Source organism: Rhipicephalus microplus, chromosome 3, assembly GCF_043290135.1.
Source record: "Rhipicephalus microplus isolate Deutch F79 chromosome 3, USDA_Rmic, whole genome shotgun sequence".
Classification (NCBI taxonomy): domain Eukaryota; kingdom Metazoa; phylum Arthropoda; class Arachnida; order Ixodida; family Ixodidae; genus Rhipicephalus; species Rhipicephalus microplus.
Window position 1 is genome coordinate 238627285 of NC_134702.1, and position 23551 is coordinate 238650835.

At 44.9% G+C, this 23551-nt stretch overlaps 1 protein-coding gene across 2 annotated transcripts in view; it reads right to left on the reverse strand.

Moving 5' to 3' along the window:
• Window positions 1-3693: 3693 nt before the first annotated feature.
• LOC119169069 (uncharacterized) overlaps window positions 3694-23551 on the reverse strand; it is a 114603-nt gene continuing 94745 nt past the window's right edge. Inside the window, exons 5-6 of one of the 2 annotated variants that reach the window (XM_037420166.2) lie at window positions 20900-20959; window positions 3821-3951 (exon numbers count right to left, since the gene is read on the reverse strand). In XM_037420166.2, the coding sequence (XP_037276063.1) occupies window positions 20940-20959 (20 nt within the window). In that variant the 3' untranslated portion in view covers window positions 3821-3951; window positions 20900-20939. Of the gene's footprint in view, window positions 3952-20899; window positions 20960-23551 lie in introns of both variants that reach the window. The other variant, XM_037420165.2, reaches the window with a different exon arrangement.

A 23551-nucleotide genomic window follows, 5' to 3' on the forward strand; every position in this document is an offset into this window, starting at 1 on the left:
CGACGCCTGAAAGGCCTGCAAATGGTTCATATCAAATTTGTGTAGGTCATTTGGCCCATCCGGGGTTGTACGAGTAGTGAAGTTTGAGTCTGACCAACGGATTCATCGAGCAGACACAAACATTTCAATAAACAGCAGCAAGCCTTTCATTAAAGTAATAACAAGAGCGAGAGATAACAAAAGTTAACTAAACGAAAAATAAATAAATAAAATAAAAATTCGCTTAATAGAAGTAAACTAACTGCAAAACTAACTATGCTCTAATATAACAAACATAACAACGCGGAATGTTAAAAAATATGCGGGCTTGAAGAAAACAAAAATAAAATACAAATATTGTAAAAAATGATTGCGCTCCCGTATTTCGACTGCTCGTGCGACTCAGTGCACACTAAAACATCAGTTAAAAACTGGGGTAATTTATTGGTTAAAAAAATTATAATAAAAAGTTACGGAAGGGCCAAGCCCAGTTCGTGGTTCACATAGGCGAGTCGATGGGGTGCCATTGAAGTTCTCGCTGGTATGGCAGGCGACGAGGGTACGCGACCTGTCAGCCATCTCAACGAATACGTGGGCGGGACACTCCGTCATCATCATCATCATAATCATCATCATCATCATCATCATCATCGTCATCCTCAGCAGCACCAGCACCACCAGCAGCAGCAGCCTGGCTACGTCCACTGCAGGACAAAGGCTTCTCCCAGGTTCCGCCAGTCAACTCGGTCCTGTGCTTGCAGCTGCCAATTTATAACCGCAAACTTCCTAATCTCATCTGCCCCCCTAACCATCTGTCTCCCCGTAACACACCTGTCTTCTTTCGGAATCCAGTTAGTCACCATTTATGACCAGCGGTTATCCTGTCTACACGCTACATGCTCGGACCATTTCCATTTCCTCTTCTTGATTTCTACTATGATATCCTTAACCCCGGTTTGTTTCCTGATCCACTCTGCTCTCTTCTTGTCTCTCAAGGTTACACCTACCATTTTCCTTTCCATTGCTCGCTGCGTCGTTCTCAATTTAAGTTGAACCCTCATTGTAAGACTACAGGTCTCTGCTCCGTAGCTAAGTAGCGGCAAGATGCAGCGGTAATATACCTTCCTTTTGAGGGATAGTGACAACCTACCTGTCTTGTTTTGAGAGTGCTTGCCAAATGGGCTCCACCCCATTCTTATTCTTATAATTACTTCAATCTCTTGGTTCGGCTCCGGGGTTATTACCTGTACTAAGTAGACATAGTACTTTACAACTTCAAGTGCACTATTATCCATCTCCCTAGTGCTTCAAAACAGGGGCACTCCGTACTCCCCGCTTAAGTGAGACTCACGGCACCGATGACAGCCTTTTTCGCTTGTGCAACATCAACTGCCGATTGTGAAGCAGTCAACCATTTTCGGTGTGTACGTGTCCCCCTGATACGCCTGTAAGTAATTTTTCTTAAAACACATGCGTGTCCTTTTCGGTACAGGTCTAGGGAAGATGCGGTGGAAGTCATCATGCCCAACACAAAAGCCACTTTCCTTGGACGAGGGGCGCGTGGACGAGAATCGCCGTCCTTTGTGACATAAGTGATATTCCAGATTTCAGATTCTTATCAATTGTTTATGGTTCTCTCGTGTGGACTCAAAATTCTTTTTTCGGGCGTTGTTGCCTTCCGCGCCCAAGCAGTGTGGTCGCATGGGCCAGGGTCAGCAGCATCACTTGAATACAACGTCACTGGTAACCAGGGTTACCGCTGTTCAATGACACTTCCTAGAGATCGCTCATAGTACCTAGTGGCCCTAAAAATTGCTGCTGTACCGATTCAACAAGTGATCAGAACCGAGCTTTATAGCTTTCTTAAAATTTACAACTGGTGCTACTTATAAGATAAGATATATACGCGAGATAATTATTGGTCTCATCCGCCTACATAAATGAAATTGGTGCCGAATGTTCACTTTTGATCGCGATCATACCTGGTGGGAATCGGTTTTCTTGTTTATGACTGACTTCTTTACTCCAACTGCAAAACAAAGCCAGTCAATGTTAAGCAATGTGGTCAAGATCGGGCGTAATCGTGATCAGCAGTACGTCGTATGACACCGGCACATGATTGAATAATTACCATTAACTACGACAGGCATCGGGTATTTTTAAACTGAATATTTAAAGGGGCTTGTGCTTTAACGCTATCCCGCTAATAAAAAAAACGCAGCATGTCTGCGCGTCAAAGTACTGGCCCACAAAAGTATTTGCCATTCACATGATTAAACATGCAAAGAAAGTCGAATCAACAAAATTCGTGTCTCTTAAGTTACCACTTTTGGGACGTTAAATCCCACTTATCAATCTAACTACAGCTGCTGACTACAACACTCATTTCTTGCTATCGTGAGTCAGTAGTAAAAGGGTAACGACAACTGTCTTTGCCTACACCTTCGGCCCGCTGTAACATCAAACACCACAAGCAACTGCCAAGGCACATCGGCAAGGAACTTTGTGCAAGTCCTCACAGTTCAGAGTGTATATTCATACATGACACAATTAAATGTTGCAGCTGCATATCTCAGTCTGCTGTCATACTAGAAGAATTCGTCCAAGTTGAAATGTGAGTAGGACTGTCTGCAACTTTGTAATAGTAGCATGCCCACCTACTGCAGTCTCCAAACTGTTCATAACTAAATTTCAGTGAAATGACCACCTGACGAAAAGACTAATATCCGAACCCTTTACTACGTCTTTTCTCATAATCATATTGTAATTTTGGTACTTCAAACCATATTATTATATTTATTTAAGAAGCATCTCGGACAAACGGAGATGGGCCGGCTCGTCTGATTTCTGGTTCTTCCGCGTTCGTCGCCTCTCCTCGTCCCCTATTACCCGCGTGTAGAACATGCTATGCATACGGGGATGTTATCAATTGGAACTTCATATGGACATGAGGGTAGCAAGAAAAGCCTGTCGGGACTGCGCGTGCAATTACTATCACAGTAGAAAAAGCAAAGAACTCCGCGTATACTTAATAAACCCGGCACAGTCAAAGTCTCTAGCCATTGGTGGTGGTGGTAGTGGTTAGAAGAAAGAGGAAAAAGGCACCTAATTTCTGTCTGCCTTCAGGCGACACGGCGCAGTGCCTTATAGGAGGGGGGGGGGAAGGAGGGATAAAAAGAATAGAAGGAAATAGACGAAGAAGTAGACAGGCAAGCGACGGAAAAAAGAAGGAGATAGGAAAGTGGGGATCCGGTCGAAGCAGTCCAAGGGCGGGGCGCCACAATGCGAGAGCTGCACGGCGTCAGGAGACCGCGGAGGGCGAACCAGTCGGCGGGAGCTACGCTGGCGTCGGAGATCGCGAGGGCACAACCGTCCAGCTTGAAATCCTGCGAGCGAATCCTCTAGCCGTTGGCTGCGCATACAGCGCATGCACACAGTCTTGATCAATTCCTTAACGCGCTCCACTGCACGAAACTGTTTACTTATAGATTACTGTAACAGATTATATAATGTAAAGAGCTTAGGAGAAGAAAATTGCTGTTTAGTGTGCTTTGTGTGCTTGGGGATGACAGGAAGGTCTTGTTACCGTAGATTATTAGAAGCTATACAATATCCCATGCTGATGCGATACTGTTGAACTATTTCGAGAGCATACTCTACTTCGCCCGTGTTTCAAGGGTATTAGCGGCGAAAAAAGATATTTTGCAGCTCCAATACTTTCTGTAACATGACCCACGCAGATGAGATGCATTTTATTTGGTCAGGTATGACATATTTTTACTATATTACGCAGAGTTAGAACAGAATTTTTCAATGCTAGTTATGGTATTCGCAACAAGGACTGGATTTTCTAGCAGCCGTCTTCGTATACTTGGTATTTCTTCGTGCCACACAAGAGGGCATACACGAACTGGCAACAAGTGTTCGGTTCGTTAAGAGCCTGGTCTTTCACCCAGTAACTGCAGCCTGCGCCTGAAACAAAGAAGTGCAACAAGGCAGTTAATTAGTCTTGACCACTGTGAGTTTCTTTGTTTTATTGTTGTTATAACAAGATATTTATCAGGTAAGCAATGTGCCATTTTATAACACGACATCGTTGCCTTTGCAACAAAGCTACTGGAAAAATATCCTGGATAACTTCTGCCGTACTAGTATCTGCAGATATCGCGTTAAATGTCCTTGAAAGACAAAAATATACTTGTTTTGCAAGATTTGCAGTGTGATGTGAAGTCGCATAGTCAGTGTTTTTTTTATGTCTTCTATACTTCAGGGCTTTCAAGTGGAAACAGCAAAAAAAGGGGAAAGTCTGAATTTCGTATAACACTGCCATACAACAGCAAAGATAGTATTTACCAGCCTATTAGGATTCTTTTCAATTTCCATCGACGCTCAGCAGTTATGCAAAGCGTCATCTGTCTCTCTCCCCAACTCGTAATTAAGTTTAGTTGGGAGATCATGAATATAAAGATGTTGCAGCATGTCAGTCCTTCTGCACTCTGCTTCCTAAGTGAACGATTAACAGTTTGACCACAACCACTGCTGCGGAGTTGCCACTCAGGAATTGGAATGAATCCGGAATTATTCCAAATTTTTGCAACAACGGAATGATATAGAGCTAAGCTCATTTTTCATGGAATAGAATAGGGATGAAATTATGTCGTTTTCCGCTCAATGTGCACAAATAGAGCACAATTTGTTGACGTGCTCTTTTTCAAACTACAAACATTAGTGAGACATGCCCTCGAATCTAGCAATAAACCAGTAGTTTAAAAAGGTGTGGCCGATTATTCGAGCTCATTTATATGCAACGCGCCTACTATAATTCTGTCATTGTATAGACTTGTGGCTCCAAAGTTCTCATTTATTCAAGTCCCCACGGCTCTATGCCATGGTAACCGTCTTGCGGAACTATATAATGGCGGCATACCAACCTTGTGTTTTTTTCGCCCCTTGGTGAAGCCTCAGCCACCTGCTGTCTCCCCATCGTTCACTTTGGTTTTGGTTCTGCCACCATCAGTGACTCGGATGCGTACTCGAATAAGTGCGTCTTTAATTGGTGATGCATACTGGCACCGGTGCGACGCTTGTATTTACTGCAAGCTCTAGTATACCAGCTTGCACGCAGTCTTGCCACATATTACCCTCGCCCCCATCCTCCTGTTTTTTTTTTTTTGCAGTACTGTCTCCCCTAACTACACACATGGGTGCCTTCCAAGAAACTCTATCGCAAAGGTCTGTCGGCCAGTGCAGTACACATTCGTACACGATGAACCTTGTGTTGTGTGAGCTGTATGTGAGATGAACTATTGTACCAAGATGAACCATACAGAGATCGATAGAATGAACTTATGAAAGCATTGGGTAGCCAGCTGAAGCAAGCGATCACACGTAACCAAGGCGGTGCATCACCAAATTTGTCCGCGAATATTCTCGAACTGGTCATTTTAGCATTACCAATATAACATTAAATAATATTAAAACGACATTCGTTTAAACATTCACTCTTTGAAGAAAGGCTTGCTTATTCATGAAGTAATAAACGTTTTCTGTCACAAAAACTACTCACAATATAGTACTTGAATGTAGTAAAATACTGACTAGTGAAACTTGCTAGTTTGCAAAGTAGATCGTGAATGGTGCTGACTTGGATAATAATAGGTTACTGAAGTTAAGCTATTGGCTGCTTATATATGCATTTACAGTGTCACATCAAAATTATTTATTTACATTAGTACGTACATATATATATATATAGGGTTCAGCTGTATTTTAGCAGAGGGCTATGTAGGCTGGACGTGTCACTAGAACTTCTTGTTGTGCATGCATGGGGTGCCGAAAGTCGTCAAGGTCTATATATTAAAGTTGACGTTATGCGGTGATTGATGCAAACATTTCATTACTTTCACACAAAGTTTCTTGCATTTCGCCGCTCTCTAGAATTATATATAAAGTGGTCCTAACCTTTTCATCTACTATTCGACGTTATTAGGCTAGCCGTAGATGTAATTACTGTTAAATGTATCTGACTTGCGACTGAGCATCACAACATTTACCAGAGTTTTATTCGCTGCCCCAAAACGCCCTCAATATAGGATACAGCCTTAAAGGCTGCGCCAGTGTATTCTTTAGCAGGTATAAACTTTTTACGTTTACTTTTCTTGTGCTCCAAACACCCGCGAGTATATGCTCAACATAACAGTGACATAGAAGCAACCGATTAGTTCGCAAAACAGGTGCGCGCAGCTCATCATTTGACAGGAAACGTCAAAGTGGAAGTGCGACGACTAGAAAACAGCAAAAAGCCAACATTTCGGACACTTTCAAACGAACAATGTCAAAATTGAGCGGGACAGGAAGAGGTTAGGAGAGCATGAACGCGTGAGAAGGAGAGTCATCTAGGGCACTCAGCCGGCTTAAGCTCCCCGTTTTCTTTTTTTAGTTGGAAATCTGAATTTTCAAACATTCAAGTAAAGATAAGGTGAGCTACGAGACATGTGAAGGTGGTGAAGAAAGGCGCCAGAATCGATGCTTGAGTTTCCTGATCAGAAATCATTCTGCCGCGGATATCTGTCAACAGCGCAGTGAACGGGCACTTCCTTCAAATTGTAATGTATTTTCGTACATAAACTGAAAAGAGGTGGTCTTCGGGTATCCAGAACGTACAGGTCCAAGTGCCTACATCGAGCCATGATGATAATTTGGTTGAATGCCTCTATGAAGACGCCATTATTGAAGTAAGACACAGTATGCTATTTTAATCGTTTACATTAATGCCGAACTAGGCAAGAAACTGGCCAGACACCATGCAGTGGGGGACAACGGCAATGGCTCTAGAAATGCCAAAAGGAAGCTATTAGTAGAGTTAACAGAACGCAATAATCTATATATCTTGAATTTTTTTTACCGAAAATGGGCTAATCGAAAGAGGATGGGGCGAAGTCCAAATGGCAAAACTAAACATGAAATAGCCCTCATTCTGTGTCCACACCCAGGCATTGTAAAGAGTGTAGAAGTAGTTGGCAAGATCCGATGCAGTGACCATAAAATGGTAAAAGCTCGTATTATCCTAGATTTACGAATATAGCAAAGGCATAAACTGATACGCAAGAAGCAATTTAATGAACTAGGGGTGAGGCGGGAAGTACAGGATTGCAGTGATTCGCTTCAAAATAGATTCGAGGCTCTAAACGAGGCAACCGACGCAAGCGTTAACACAATTTACGATAACCCTAATAGTATCACCTAATAGTGTGTAATGGTGGGTGGAGGTACAGTCACAAGACAGAACACTGGCAAAGAATCTCAGGGGACGAAAAATCTCATTAAGAGTCGAGATATTATGAAAGCCTCAAATGCAACTGACAAGACAGAGTTGGCGGAGTGAAAGGAAGTGCAGTTTCAAAATCATAGGTGTAAAGTAGTCGACATCAGAATTTATCGTATGGAGATAATTAAGCAGACTGTAAAAAGTAGCAGAAGCCTAAAAGTTGCAATGGCAAACTTGTACATATGCAAGCATCAGATGAATGCAATAAGAGATAAGAAAGATTTTATGTCAAAACCCATATGGCTAAGTTAGTTGAGGTAGCAGATGAGTTACGCACAAATCCGTAGAGAATCCGAAACAACCAGGATGAATCGTAAGAAGCAATAATAGCCCAGAGGATTATGACATCCTACCAGTAACAATAGCCAAAGTAAGGAAAGCCTAGATGGAAGGCAGAGAGACAAAACCACTGGTGAGGATACGGAAACAACAGACCTGATAAGAGATGGCGGAGAAACTCTGATGAAAAAACTGGCCACCTTATATGCGAAGTGTATCTTGACGGGAAGAGTACCAGAGTGTTGAAAGAATGCCAACATCAAAATAATCGATAAGAAAAAAGATGTCATTTGAAAGATGTCACTTGAAGTTGCCACTTGAAAAATTTTAGGCCGATCAGCTTACCCAGCTTACCGCACCTTCTCTACAAACTATTCACAAAAACAATAGCTAATAAAAGTAAGGCGACATTACAGTTCAATCAACCAAAAGACCAAGAAGATTTTCGTACAGGCTAGTCACAACAGACCATATCCATGCAATCAATAAGATAATAGGAATACGCTGAATACACCCAACCCTTATATATTGCTTTCATAGGTTCCGAGAAGGCATTCAACTCAGTCGAGACATCACCAGTAAAGCTGGCACTACGGAATCAGTGCGTTGAAGAACCCTATATAAAAATACTGGAAGAAATCTACAGTGAATCCACAGCCACCATACGTTTTCCTAAACAAAGCGACAAAATCCCAATAAAAAATGTATAAGGCAGGAAGACAAAATCTCTCCTGTGATTCTTCTCCACTGCATGTTTGCCGGAGGTTTTCAGGGCAGTAGATTGTGAAGAGTTAAGAAAGAGTTAATGAAGGGTATCTAAGTAACCTGCGATGTGTTGATGACAACGCCTTGATCAGTGCTTCGGGCGATGAATTAAGGCCGATTATTACTGAACTGTACGTACAATAAAAGCATAAGACTAAGTCTGAAAATTAATATGCACAAAGCTAATGTACAACAGTCTTTACAGAAAACAGCTCTTTGTGATAGGTGGTGAGACGCTGGAAGTTGTTAAGGAATATGTCTACTTAGGACAGGTAGTAACCGCGGATCCGAAACATCAGAGTGAAAAATAGAAGTATAAGGATGGGGTAGATCACATTCGGCAAGTATTCTCAAATCACGAACGGCAATCTACCACTAAACCTCAAGAGGAAAGATTAAAACAGATACATCTTGCCGCTACTTGCCTACAGAGCAGAAACCTGAAGGCCTTCAAAGAGGGTTCCGCTTGATTTGAGGATGACTGTCACAGGCGAGCGCTCACGAAAGCGCAGACCTCCGAATTCTAGCGCCACTCGCTCGCGCCCAACGATGGCGTAAAAGAAAAAAAACATGAAAAGACTACTCGGCCACACCATTTTTTCTACAAGGAGGTTATACTAAAGCTCCTGGAGTGGCGGAGGGGCTCCGTGGCTGAAGCCTGCTCGCAACTATATTGGTCAGGGCAGAAAACGTATGATCGCATTGTAGTGTACGTGGCTCTACCATTGTTTTTGTGTTAGTAATGTTGCGTGTGGTGCCTCTAATTTAAAAAATAACCGTATATCCACGGAATGAATGATGATCAGAAGGGCGAAGTGTCCATCCGCCCATCCGTGCACCAGTCCGTTCGTACGTGCGTTCGTGCGTCCATCTGTTCATCTGGTGAACACTTCAAGTGCCGCAATCTCACTTCTTTTATCGCATATTCATCATATACAATTACAGTTAACCAACGGACAATCCAAGGACTAAACGAGAGTAAGTACCACATTTGTACCGTCGGTGCTTTTTAACAACGAGAGCGCAATAGCGACGCCGTGCTACGTCTTTAGTAACATGTGGACATGTAGATATGTGCCCGAGGGTGGGTATGAGCCACAGGTCATGCACCACGAGAACGGCGGACGCACAAGCCACGCCATAAGGAGCTTCGCTCCTGAAAGACGGTTATGGACACGTCTGTGATCCCTTTTCGAGACGACGGTGGTGGGCTTTTGGTTGGCATTTGATAGCACGAATTGTGAGAAGCGGACACTGGGCACAACTTTCGATGTGGAAGCAGCCTGCTTCGTTCATTCGCTTTTCCTCACATATTTTCGTGACTACGACTGCTTACGTGAGTACATAGATTTTCTTTTTGCGGCCTGCTGCGCAGATGCATTTTGAAAAATTTTAGTGCGCTTCAGGATTTCTAAAGACGTCATATTTCGCAGCACATGAGAGTGCGCTCTGAGGTGAAATGGTTACGCGCCAAAAAAGAATGACGACATGTGTTCAGTACAGATGTTAAACTAGGCTGCTTTAATGAGACAGAGTAAATAGCGAGACGACGGGCATCTAACGTCATACGACCGTGTTTGCATCGTTCCAATTGCTCTTACAAAAGCCAGTACGTGATTTCGCCTGAAACAAGTGAGCGCTTCGTTTTTAAAAGGTAGTTAATGTAGCACCGGCTCTGCATTTCTGGCATATTTAGTATTTCATACGGGCATGAGCACTGCGCTCCCAATGCGAAAAATTATGATGTTGTGATATTCCTGTTTTTATGTAGAAAAAAAAAGAAACGAGCTACTCTCGAAATTCTCAAACGAGCTACTCTCAAACACTAACGCCTAAAGCACTTCTCGTTGATGCATGGAGCTGTCCAATCCCGTCACCCCCAAACTTCATCCACATAGAAGTGGTACAGACAAAAAAACTGAAATAATCGCGAACAATGTACAATTTAAAAGCTGAAAAAGAAAGGTAAGACACCATGGCAGTACCAACGGGGCCTTTTAAAAAGTGTTGAGGCTTCTCGGAATTTAATTGTCCAGATACCGGAGCAGAACATATTATGAGGTGAGGGATTGGAAGTTTTCCAAGAATCCTTTTCTCCAGCTATCCAAAAGCTCCTCAAACGAGTACGTAAAAGGCGAATACCCCTCCTCCCCTTGAAGATGAAAAGAGTTTGCACACACGCTGCACTATTATTCGCCAAGGGCTTATGATTGTGTGCGAGTAAAATGGTTATTTTCGCCGAATCTCCTCACTGGTTACTCCTGCTGTGAGGTAACTGCGTAAACATACAATACGAATTGATATCCCTGAACAGGTTTTTTTTTTACACAGAAAGCTTGCATGAGATCAGAACACGGGTCACGCGCGTTGCCGTAGCTGTGTGCCGGAACCCGTAACCAGTATCGAACAAAAAAAAATATCAGTAAAAAAACATTATTGACACAATGGGATTCCAACCCGAGTCCGCTGCGTGCCAGCCCAGTACTCTGCCACCTAGCCACGCCAGTTCTTAGAACTCGTTTTAAACTGGCCTTAGGCAGGCTTGATGTCAGGAAAGGAATTGCGTAATTATGAGTAATGAAGCGTTTTAGAACATCAAAGGGACAGCCAGGTGTCACGCAATGCGAATTGCGCAACGACTTGGTCGTCCAATGCTTCAACCCATTAGAAAACTTGTTCTTGGTCACCTACTAACTGTGGCGCTTACAAACTTGATGATGATGATGATGATTCCACATCCATGGCTCGCACCCACTCAGAGGGATCGGCCAAGAAGCGATGACTTAATTCAGTAAGACTTTTTTTCATTCAATATCAAAACCACCCACTGGAAATAGAAAGAAAAAAGAAAAGACACCCTAGGCAGAACCAAAGGAGTGCAATAGTTGTTTGTCGCTCGTTCAGAAAAGACAATTATTCATTACCTTGAATAGGAATCAGCATCGTTAAACAATGCTCTTGTGTATGTTGGAATTTTTTTGCAGGAATAACTATCACGCAATTACAAGAATAATTCTTTTACTTTCATTAATTTACTTGCAAACTGCATAGAAAACGTTCTCGTGGCTGAAGCCCAGATCGCAAGCACCGAAGGAAAGTATATTTTCTATAGTTACCTTAAACCCCAGGCTAGCGAATGGGAGGACTAAGAGTGTTTTCCTGAGCAATTTGTATCAGCGACATGATAAAAAATAGTGCTCTATTGTTTCCGATTCTGAACAAAAGTTGCATAGCGGTGATATCACGCGTATTTGTTCATCGTCGTCAGCCACTGCAAAAAAAAAATTGCACGGTTCTCCAACGAATGACGAAGGATAGCATAGTGAAGCTCAGCTGTCTGGTCGGCTCTAAAGTCAAGTTACCGTTCTTATACTATTATTTATTTTCTTGCTTTTTTGTTTTCGATTTCTCACTCTAGGGATCTTTTTTTAAATGCCTTCCTTCTTGTGCACCATTTTTGTAAGCAATAGTGCAGTTACTGTTCATAGTATACTTTTATGTTTTCTTGGCCAATCCCCCAGAGTGGGTATGTGCCATGGATTTTAGGCACCAAACAAACAAAGGAATGCTGACCAACTAGACAAATTTTACGATTACTTATGGCACTGTGCGCACCTAGCAGTGTGCTTGTAGCATCTCAAAAAGTGTTCAAAAAGGCTCTGAAAGACCGCTGCAACTGGGCTGCGCGATCCACGCAGGCCTGTTGTTTTTTAACACGTTCAAAACGCTAAGTGTTACACAAAAATTAAACAAGATGTGCCATAAAGTCTCTTCCACGTTTCTTTGCATCTTACTAAAAATAATAAAGGGGTGCTGTAGCAGCTATAACAAAACGCATCAACGCAAGCACCCAGAGCAATATGGTGCTACAAGCCAGTCACCGCCTTCTTCCGCCCTGAGCAATATGGCCGCCGCGGCTCAGGTTGGCGGAGCTCAAATTGGCGAAGCGATGACAACGCCGTGCCTGGCGCTGGCGGCGATCTCCAGAACACTTGAGGAGAGACGCGGGAGAGGTCACAGGCGAGTGAGTGTGTTTCGCCAATACGGGAGCTCGAGTGACACGCGCCTCACGCGTTATGCAGTCAGTGTGGGGAACTTGGGCGCCATGTCGTCAGCTTGTCGCACTAAAGCGACACGCTCGCTGTGCGAAGTTGCCTTTCCACGATGGAAGAAGCGGCCCCACGGAAGCATCGGCGAGGTCCGAAGTATTCTGTTGCGGGCTGCCACAAGAATGCAGAAAAAAACCAGGGGACGCTCTCAACGTGTAAAGCTGTAATAGTTTTTCGTCTAGTCACAGCTGGCGAACACAACCGCGTTCGCGAAAGACAGAGCAAGCATGACACGAGAGTGCACGTCAAAGAACCTCAGGTGATCAAACTTTCCGGAGTCCTCCACTACGGCGCCTATCATATTCATATGGTGGTTTTGGGACGTTAAACCTCACATATCAATCAAGCATGACACGAGAGCCAGAAAAAAAAGGCGAGCACTTCAACTTGATTCGCTGTGGGTAAAATTAGCTTGCTTCTTCCCGGTGACGTCAGTGGGTCATGCGCGGCACGAAGGACATGACTCTAATACTTCTCGGACATCTTAATACCATGACCGTAAAACTTCTGTTTTCATTTATTTTTTCAGCACGCCACAAACGTTTTCACATGACAGTGTGACAGTGTACGGCTGCTACTGCTAGATACCATGTCAAAACAACAATTATATGGTTTGCGTGAACGTCAGCGCAGCACATCGATAGAGTACGCGGCTTCATCTCGGCAGAATGAAACTTACTTCGAGACATACGTAGTACACGGTATCATCACGGAGGACCCGAGAAACTCGTTTCGAAGTAACTCGGACATCCTCGTCTCCCGTCATCTACTCCTCATCATAAACTTGACTAACGAGCTTTACTCATTTGGTTCGATTTGCTTATGTGCTTGTCCAGCTCAGAGATCTTTGTGAAGCTACACTACAGGCGGTACATTGTGAGGTGACTCAAACGCAGCGCGCGCTCATTGCACGAGCACGTAAGCGAATTGCAGCGCATTACAGCGAAGGAAAAACGCGTCATCTACATCCCCGATGTCTACTTTTCTATCAAAGATGGCGCTGCCGGATGGATGGATGGATGGATGGATCGATATGGCTGTACCCTTTGGATCGGCGGGGGCTAGCGCCACCAAGCCGTACTACTTGATGAACCAAAAACTAGAATTGTTTTTTCCTCTTAAATAGTTAGGTTGAGGATTCGTACTTTGCAGTGAAAAATTTGATTTTCACTCGTGCCTTGACTATTAGCCACCAATCAGATAACCTCCTAGTTAATTCTACCCGCTTTAAGTTTATTTTGCCCTCCCTGTCCGTAAATCCCAGTGCTTTGAAAAACTCGGCGCCATCATCCTGCACTATAGGGTGAAGCCCTTTACAGAACATTATCAAGTGTTCGGCACTTTCATCTTCCTCTCCACACGCACTGCATACCGTGTCTACCCCTTCGTATTTGGCCCGATATGTCATGGTTCGCAATACTCCCGTCCTGGCCTCAAACAGTAGAGAACTACCCCGAGTATTATCATAGATCCATTTCTTGGAAATTTCCTGCTTAAAAGTTCGATAGATCTCTAATGCGGACTTCTTAATCATGCACATTCTCCACATATCAGTCTCAGCTTCCTTCACCTTCTTCTTAACCGATAATTCTTGTTGGTTTGGCCCCCTCCTGTTTTCCAAGTATTTACCAGTCAGTTTTCTGGTTCCCTTCCTGCATTTTGTACCGCCATTTTTCATGTACAAGTAGCTGAATACCTTCCTAGCCCAACGTTCCTCCCCCATTTCTCTCAATCACTTCTCGAATTTTATCTTGCTGCTAGCTTCCCTGCCCTCAAATGATGTCTATCCCATATCACCTTGTACTCCCTGATTTGGTGTATTCCCGTGAGCTCCTAAGGCAAGCCTACCTATTCCTCGTTGCTTAATTTCTCATCCAGCTTGAACTTCTGATCTCATGGACAAGATCGCATTGCCGAACGTCAGACCAGGAACCATGACCCCTTTCCATATTCCTCTCACGTCATACCTATTGTGATTCCACAGCGCCCCGTGTTTCATTACCGCTGCATTCCTGTTGCCTTTAGTTGACATGTATATTTCGTGTTCTTTTAGGTACTCGGCCCCATTGCTAATTCATACGCCCCGATATTTTTATTTATCTGTTATCTCTAGCGTGACCTCCTGTATTCTAAGCCCACCACATTCATTATCCTTAAAAATCATGACTGCTGATTTTTTCTTACTGAATCAGAAATCTTACCTATCTCCCTCATTACCGCAGCTGTCCATCAATCTCTGCAAATCTTCCTTGTTGTTGGCCATTAGTACTATATCATCTGCGTAAATCAATGCTGGTAGTGCCTGTTCAATGAGGTTTCCTTGTTTGACGAGAGGTTGAGCCCAGTCTACTTCCCTCTAATGTGGCCTCTAATCCTTGTAGGTAAATCATGAATAATAAGAGTGACGGGGGACACCCCTGCCTAAGCCCCCGTTTTACCTGTGCAGGCTTGGATACCTGTTTTTTCCACTTTATAATTACCTTGTTACCTTTATAGATATTCTTTAAAAGATTAGTGACTACATCTTCCACGCCTAGTGTGTCGAGTATTCCCCACAATTCCTCTTAAACCACGCTATCGCACGCTCGCTTGATATAAAAAATGCTAGCCACAGGGACCTGTGTTCTTTTTCTGCTATTTCGATGCACTGCGTCAGTGAGAACAGATTGTGTTCCAACCTCCTGTGTTTCCGAAACCAATTCTGCAGTTCCCCCAGCACCCCCTCATCTTCTATCCATGTCTGTAGTCTTTTCTTTATAATCTGCGTCGCTACCTTGTAGACCACTGATGTCCCTGTTATAGGACAGTAGTTGTTTATGTCAGCTTTGTCCCCCTTTCCTTTATACATCATGCTCATCCTGCTAAGTTTCCATCGAACGGAACTTCTCCATCGATTATTATTTTGTTCACTTCCTCTCTCAAATCCTGCTTAGACTTCGGACTTAATGTCGTTATCAGCATAATTGGAATGCCATCTGGGCCTGTTGATGTACTACTAGGAACCCTTTTCTCAGCCCTTTCACACTCTTGTTGCGAAAATGGAGTCATTGCGCTACGTGACTTATCCTTGTCTATTGTGGTGCATAAAGTGGTTCTTTGTTGAAATTTTTCTGTCACCCTTGTTCTTATAAATTCAATAGCTTCACCCCCTTCTAGCTTAGTACCTTGAGCTGTAGTTATGAACCTCTGCTCTAGGCTTGTCTCATTTCTTAGGAAGTTTAGATGGTTGCAAATTTTCGCAGCGGCCTTTATATCTTTGTTATGTACTTCTGCCAGTCACTGATCTCCCTTTCTTCTAATCTTTTCATTGATCAGAAGGGATGCATTCCTTCTACAGCTTAGAAAGATTTGCCAATGTCTTTCAACATCATCTGTCGGTTCACTCCGCTGCTTAGCATGTCTGTGTTCCCACCTTTCCTCTTTTCCCGTCTTTCCGGATTTGAAGCGCCACCATGCGTTGCTTTGGCTTTCTTTGCGAGACCAGCACTGCAGAAGCTTTAGTATAACCTTCTTGTTTTCCTCATGGAAGCGTCGCTTCGGCTACCAACCTCTCGCATCCGTTGCCCAGCGATCTCTTGAAAAATCTCGAAGGAAAGGAGCGTGGTGATGCAGAGTTGTGTCAAGCTACGAGAAAGGATCTGCGCTTTCCACAGCCTTGCGCGCCGACTAAATGGCTAGAGCCTCCCAGACCCCAGGGGGAGCTAATATAAAAAAGCAGCGGATGGTGGTGATCAGAAGATGAAGAAAGTTTAGCGCCAGCGTGTGTAGTGCAGGAGATGAAAGTTTTTCTGCCGTCGGGCGAAGGCTTGTGTTACAAGCAGGAGAAGGGCATGTGGTCAGCGCCAGTGGGTGACGATGTGTTGTGCAGTCACATCGCGTGAGTGGCCAACATGTTACCGGCGAAGAGCTTTGTTATTGGAGTGCAGACATTTGGCGATGCGAGTTTTCTTGAAAAAGAAGCATTGCAGCTTTATTTTAAGAACTTTCAACCTAATAAGCTTGACGACCTATTTATTTTTAGTTTCGAGGTGTCTTGATAGTTTAGTTCATGATATTGCATTGTAGCACTTGGTTTTCTTGTGCCTATCGCTTTGAGTGTATCTCGTTGGGTTGTGTTGCCCGTTTATTCGAGTATCATGTGATCTGGTGACATACTGTATTGGAATATTTTTGTGTTGTTTCGCCTGCCGTATTTAAAAATATATTTTTGTTTTACTGTAAACTCTCGGCTCTGACTCGTTCTTTACACCAAAGCTGACGTTCGCTCGTGCGCCAAATGGTACAACATCTAAATTTTCCGTGCTTTTGTAGTGCAGTCCAGCGGGTCGATACTTAAGCCCTTGCAATTAGCCCGGCGATCGCCTCCCTAAGTAACGGGACCAGTAACAACTATTCTGGCACCCATGACAGGACCTTTTTGGTGCACAGTGGGTCCAAAGTAGAGATAGAGAGCCTCGAGTGGTTGGTAGTGCTATCGGAACGATATTTGTGTGTTGCTCAGTGTTCTCGCTAGCAAGTGTGCAGACTGTTTCGATAGCCAGTGTTAGGCATATATATTGTGCACGCGGGAACGATCTATTTGAGATGCACTATGAATTTGGAGAAGCTAGTACCTCTCTTCGAGAAAATGCTTCTTTCTGGTGGCGAGCTACAGAAGTGAGTTATCCAGAAGAAAAAAGAAGAAAAACAGAGAGCCAAAGAAAGGAAAGCTGCTGAGTTGGGAAAAGGAAAGGTTGGCGGTTGAAAGAGCTAAAGCGGAAAAAGCAGCTGAGCTTGAGAGAGAGAGATTGGTGGCTGAAAGAGCTAAGGAAGAAAAACAGCTGAGCTGGAGAAAGAAAGACTGGCAGCTGAGAGGGCGAATAAAGGAACAGAGGCGAAGGAGCGACAGCTGAAAGATGAGAGGCAAAGAAGTGACAGCTGAACAAAGAAAGAGAGGAAGGTGCGAGCGGAGGTGGCTGAGAGGGAAAGGCAGCGGCAGCACGACATAGAACTCATATGGCTCCGTTCGCAACAGCGAAGTGGAACTCCCGTCCAGGCTAGGGTTGAAAGTAGCAAACGGGAAGCTCAGGGCTTCCGCTTGAAGCCAAGCAAACTGCTCGTAGTGTTTGACGAGATGAATGACGACCTTGACGCGCACCTTCACAGGCTTGCGACGCTTGCTAGGAGCCAAAATTGGCCGGAGGATCAATGGGCAACTGCTTTGAGTACCTGCTTGTGTGGCGAAGCGCTCAATGTGTACCGAAAGCTTTTGCCAGCCGATGCAGCTAACTATGAAAAAGTGAAAGCTGCTTTGCCGAAGAGCTTCAGATTTACTGTGGAGGGCTTCCGAGACAGATTTCGGGCAGGAAAGCCAGCTGATGGCGATACGGCTACGCAGTATGCCACCGAACTCAGCCATTGTCTCGACAGTTGGATTGAACTTTCAGGGACAGCACAGGACTACAAGGAGCTTAAAGAGATCCTTGTTAGAGAATAATTTCTCACCAGTTGCCACCGGAGCCTGTCACTGCACTTAAAAGAGAGGAGAGCTAAGTGACTTGAAGAGATGCTCAAATTTGCCGATCAATTCGCCGAACATGTTTGCACGAATTTGGCCGAAATTTGGAAGGAGCGCCCCGAAGATTCAAAGAAATGGGCACTTGAAGAAAAGAAGCATGCACCAGAAGAGATGCTCGAATTCGCCGATCAATTCGCCGAACATGTTTGTACGAATTTGGCCGAAATTTGGAAGGAGCGCCCCGAAGATTCAAAGAAATGGGCACTTGAAGAAAAGAAGCATGCACCAGAGAGTGTTACACGATGTTTTCAGCGTAACCGTGCTAAGAGTTGTCGAAATAATCTTACGAGTCTCAGTGTTTCAAAATGTTTTAAATGTGGTTAGACTGGGCACAAGGCAGATGAATGTCGTAAAGAAGCGAGTAAAATCCACCAAGTAGCCTGTGTGCATGAACCACCAAAAATGATGATGATGATATCGCGACAAATTGGTGAAGTTGAAAAAGGGAAAGAAACTGAATATTGTGGGTGCTGTAATGACAAAACAGCTGACAGGTGTTACGAAGGGAATGCCAACGCTGCCTGGAAAAGTTGCGGGCAAGTAGATCACAGTGTTAAGAGACACTGGAAGCTCCAATGTTTATCGTGCGAAGGAACGGGGTGCAGGAAAAGGAGCTGACAGACAGAACTAGGCTGGTCTGCCTGATTCAGGGTTCGGTTCGGATTCTGCCTGAAGCTGAGATTGAGGTTACAACACAATACTTCAGCGGGAACGTTACTGCAACCCTGCTGCTGTATGACCTCATCATCGGAAACATCGACGAAGCGGGACCGCCGAACGATACAGAACGTTGGGGGGAAGACCCGAAGTTGGAGCCCTCGTAAACACAAGTGCCAAGGGTAATTGCCAATGCTCCGCACAACGGGGACGTCGTGAACGAAGAGAAACGCTGACGACACAACTACGAGCAATGAAGCCAGCTGCAATGCACGGGCCGTCCCTGCAGGCGCACGGGACTTCACCAAACAGCCAACGCGCATGAAGAAGAAGAGAATGAGTGTGCTCTGGGCAGAGGCTCATGAGGACTACCAACTTTCGCTTCTTATTAATTGCTGTGCGTCGTTCACTTTGAGCACAAGTTCGCCCCTTAATAAACAGTGTAAATAGAACTTCTTTGTGCGACTGCTACATTTGTTACATTTTCTGGTGGAGGTATGGGGTAGATGATTCCTAACCCCACGAGAGAGCGAAGTCCGATTCCTGACCATCCGGAAACTGCGGAGCTTACGCCGGTGCACCAACGGCCCAGTCGCCGTATTCTAGAGTATTCGCCAGAGTTTGTACCACTCCCCTCTGTGTCAAGGGCATCAGCTACGGAGACAAAGAACGCCACCACCATGACTAGCCAAGTTTAACCATCACAGATAATTGTCAGCCAACCCGTCATACCGAAGGTGCTCCCTGGTGACCCGTTCGAAGAAGCCTAAGACTGGTTGGATCATTTCGAGAGAGTGGCAAACGTAAACAAATGGAATGAAGCAGGCAAGTTTCGTAACGTTTAAATTTTTTTGGAATACCCAGCCCGAGTGTGGTACGAAAAGCACGACGCATCTTTGACGCCCTGGGAAGAGTTCCAGAGGGAGCTACTGTGTACGTTTGGCAACAATGATCGCCAGGAAAAGGTAGAAGCAGCTCTTCGACCATGCAATGAACGCACAAATGAGACTGTCACTATGTACATAGAAGACATGTCCCGCCTGTTCAAGCGAGTTGACCCCAACATGAATTAAGCCAAAAACGTGCGTCATCTTGTGCATGGGGTAAATTAAGAGATGTTCGCGGGACTCGTTCGCAATCTGCCGTGCACTGTTGCTTAGTTTCGGTTGCAAGTAACAACCATATAGATGACGCTGCAGCAGAGATCTAGGAAGCACAATCGTGACGTAGCCTGTACATCAGCAGGAGCCTTCTCGGCAAACGTTGTCGATAATCTTAACACTCTCAAAGAGCTCGTCTGGTCGGTTGTGAGAGAGGAACTACGCAAGCTGCAGTAACCCACTTCATTGGAGCCATCTGCTGCGGATGTTGTCCGAGAGAAAATTCGGCATGCCATACGAGAGCGGCAGAGTAATGCACCGCCGACACAGCGCGTGATAACTTATTCTGAGGTGCTCAGATGGCCTGCTGTCCACTGCGCGCCTACCGAGACTTCGAGTACTTACACACCGACAACACGTAGGCCGTGCAATATCGCAGATGCAACTCACAGCGCACCTCTTGCGACAAAGACAAGACCTCGGAAAAGCGATGTATGGTAGGATATGGAAGGTAGGCCCCTGTGCCTTCACTGTGGAGAGGCTGGTCATCTGTACCCGTTTGCCTATACCATCAAGCTGGTATTCGGGTATTCGCCCTCAATGCATCGTGTCCGCGAAACGGTGAAGAATCGTCCGACATCGAAGAATACCTGTGATAACGTAAGAGCTTCGACCTGAATCATCGCCATCAACCGCGGTCACCATCCCCTCTACGTCGGTGGTCACCTAGCCCATGTTCCTTTCCAAACAAACCTAGGCATTGTTCGCCTAGTCTAAACCCGGGAAACCAAACTGGGCGACCTGTGGAGGCAAGGCCGCTGGTGATTCGTAATATGAAGATCCTCCACTGCGACACAATTGTGACGACGACTACGACTGTTTCCAGGTAAAGAATTGCAGTGATGAGAAGATAACTTCAGACTTGTCGTTAGTAATTGACATGCAAGAGCTCATGGCTTTAATCGATACCGGTGCGAATCACTCTGCGACAAGCTACAATTTAGCGAAGAGCTTCAGGAAAATTCTGACCGATTGGAGTGGACCTCAAGTGCGTACGGCAGGTGGTCACCTTATAACGCCTCTCCGCAGATGCGCCGAAAGAGATGAGATACGAGGTTACACTTACGTTGGGGACTTTGTTTTCCTGCCCGTATGTTCGAGGGAAGTTACACTCGAAGTGAATTTTCTGCAAGAAAATAGTGCCATAAATAATTTGCAGAGGTCAAGCGTATCATTTTCGAATGAACAAGCTATATAGGTAGCTCAAGCAGACGAGCGATACACCACTCTACTGCGCGTCGTCGATGACGATTTGACTGCACCGCCGCAGAGCAGTTTCATGGCTCTAGTCAGCAATAATACATTTGGTGACTTCTAAAGTGTGGCAGACAGCAACAGGCATGTTTTCCTGAAAAGATGTGTTTGTGTGGCACAAGGGATAATGCAGCTACAAAACAGCTATGCAGACAACCTCCTGACGAATTTCGGGAATGAATTTCAGCACAACGCAAAGGGGACAGTCATAGCCTTTCTTCATTAGTTTTGTAAAGTGACAGAAATATGCAGCTTTGAAACAACGTCAACGAATATAAAACCAACATCTGCTGTCTGCGACGTAATATCTGTAAATCCTAACCTTTCACTGATCCAACGCCAATAGTTATACGACATTGTATGGGAATTCGGCAGCTGTTTCTCTATAGTTCAAAAGTATGACGCACGACCATTACTAAACGCAGGATCATAACGGACGAGACAACCAGGCTGGTACGCTAGAATCCGCATTGTGTTTTACCAAAAGAAAGCGAAGTTATCCAGAATCAAGTACGAAGGATACTTGAAGATGACGTTATTCAACCTTCCAGCAGTCCGTGGGCATCTCCTGTAGTACTTGTCAAGAAGAAGAATAACACGCTATGGTTTTGCGTTGACTATCAGAAACTGAATGCTGTGGCTAAACGGCATGTATATCCCCTCCCGCGTATTGACGACACAGTAGACCGACTTCAGTGTGCCAAGATCTTCTCATCACTAGATCTGAAACGTGGATACTGGCACATCGAAGTTGATGAACGTGATTGCGAGAAGACTGTTTTTGTTACCCTGGACGCACTGTATCACTTTAAAGCTCTCCCTTTTGTTTCTGTTGTGCGCCGGCAACGTTCCGACGCATGATGGACACTGTACTTTCCGGATTGAAGTGCCAATGTCGCTTAGTGTACCTAGACGACGTGGTCGTCTTTGCCGTAACATTCGAGGAGCATATCAAGTGCCGGCAGACAGTGTTAGAAGCAGCCCGTTTAGCAGGGTTGACCGTCGAGCTAGAGAAGTGCCGATTCGATTTCGAAGAACTTTGATTACTTGGGCACGTCGTCAGTGCGCACGGTGTTCATCCTGATCCCGAAAATACAGCCACAATTCCAAGATTGCTGGTGCCAGCAGAGAAAAAGTCAGTGCGGAGATATCTAGGTCTGTGTGCTTACTATAAATGATTTGTCAGAAATTTCTCGAATATCGCAGAAACCTTGACAAAACTTACGAGAGAAGGTGCACCTTTCCAGCGGGAAACCGAGCAACAAAGCACCTTCAACGAATTAAGAAAACGGTTGCAAGAGCCCCCAATCCTTTCTCATTTCGATGAAACAGCTGCCACGGAAATACTCACAGACGCCAGTAACATCGGCCTTGGATGTATTCTAACACAGTGGCAGAATGGCGAAAAAAAGCTGGTAGCATACGCCAGCCGGACTCCAACAAAAGCGAAGACCGATTATTTGGCCACAGAGAAAGAACGCTTTGCCGTCGTCTGAAGCATCGTTAAGTTTCGGCCGTACTTGTGTGATAGATCATTCAAGGTAGTCAGCTATCACCATGCCCTTTACTGGCTCGCCAACCTCAAGGACCCATCCGGACGACCAGAAAGGTGGAGCCTCAGACTGCAATATTATGATATAACCGCAGTATACCGATCTTGGAGGAATCATACCGTTGCCGATTGTTTATAACGGGCACCTGCGGACACAGCACTATCAGAAGAGGACTTTCCATTCGTAGGAGTTTTCGAGACTTCTCAGATAGCTGAGCTTCATCACGCGGCCGAAGAATTGCTCCCGCTCTTCAAATACCTGGAAGGAGCTGACGTACAAATACCTCGTATACTTTCTCGAAGCCTCGCATCGTTCTGCTTCCGAGGAAATATCCTCTACAAGAGTAACTTCATGCCCAACCGTAAAAAGTCCCTGCTTGTCGTTCCTGCAACTATGTGGCAAGAAATACTACAAGCGTACCACGATGAGCCAACGTCTGGACGTTTGGGGGTCACTCAAACACTTGCACGAATCTGTATGCATTATTATTGGCCCAAGCAATTGTCTTCAGTACCGCGCTATCTTAAAACATGCCGCGAGTACCAAAGACGGAAAACACCTCGTGCTAAGCCAGCGGGCCTTTTGCAATCGAAAGACCCACCAAAACTGCCTTTCCAACAAGTTAGAATGAACCTCATTGGATCCTTCCCGAGGTCTCTACTCGGCATAAAATGGATTGGTGATTACCGCCAGTGGGCGAACACGCGTTCTATGGTCCCTTCGCGTGAGTGGCCGACGTGTTATCGCCGAAGAGTTTCGTTAATGGAGTGCGGACATATTGGAGTGCCTCCCTCATTAACCTTCCGTGCCTCCATCGCCGTGCGCTTGGTACCGGGCCGGCAAGCCACGGAAGCTTCTGCATGTTTCATGTATAGATAGCACAGTAAAAGCTGCTGGGAAGGGGTCCCATC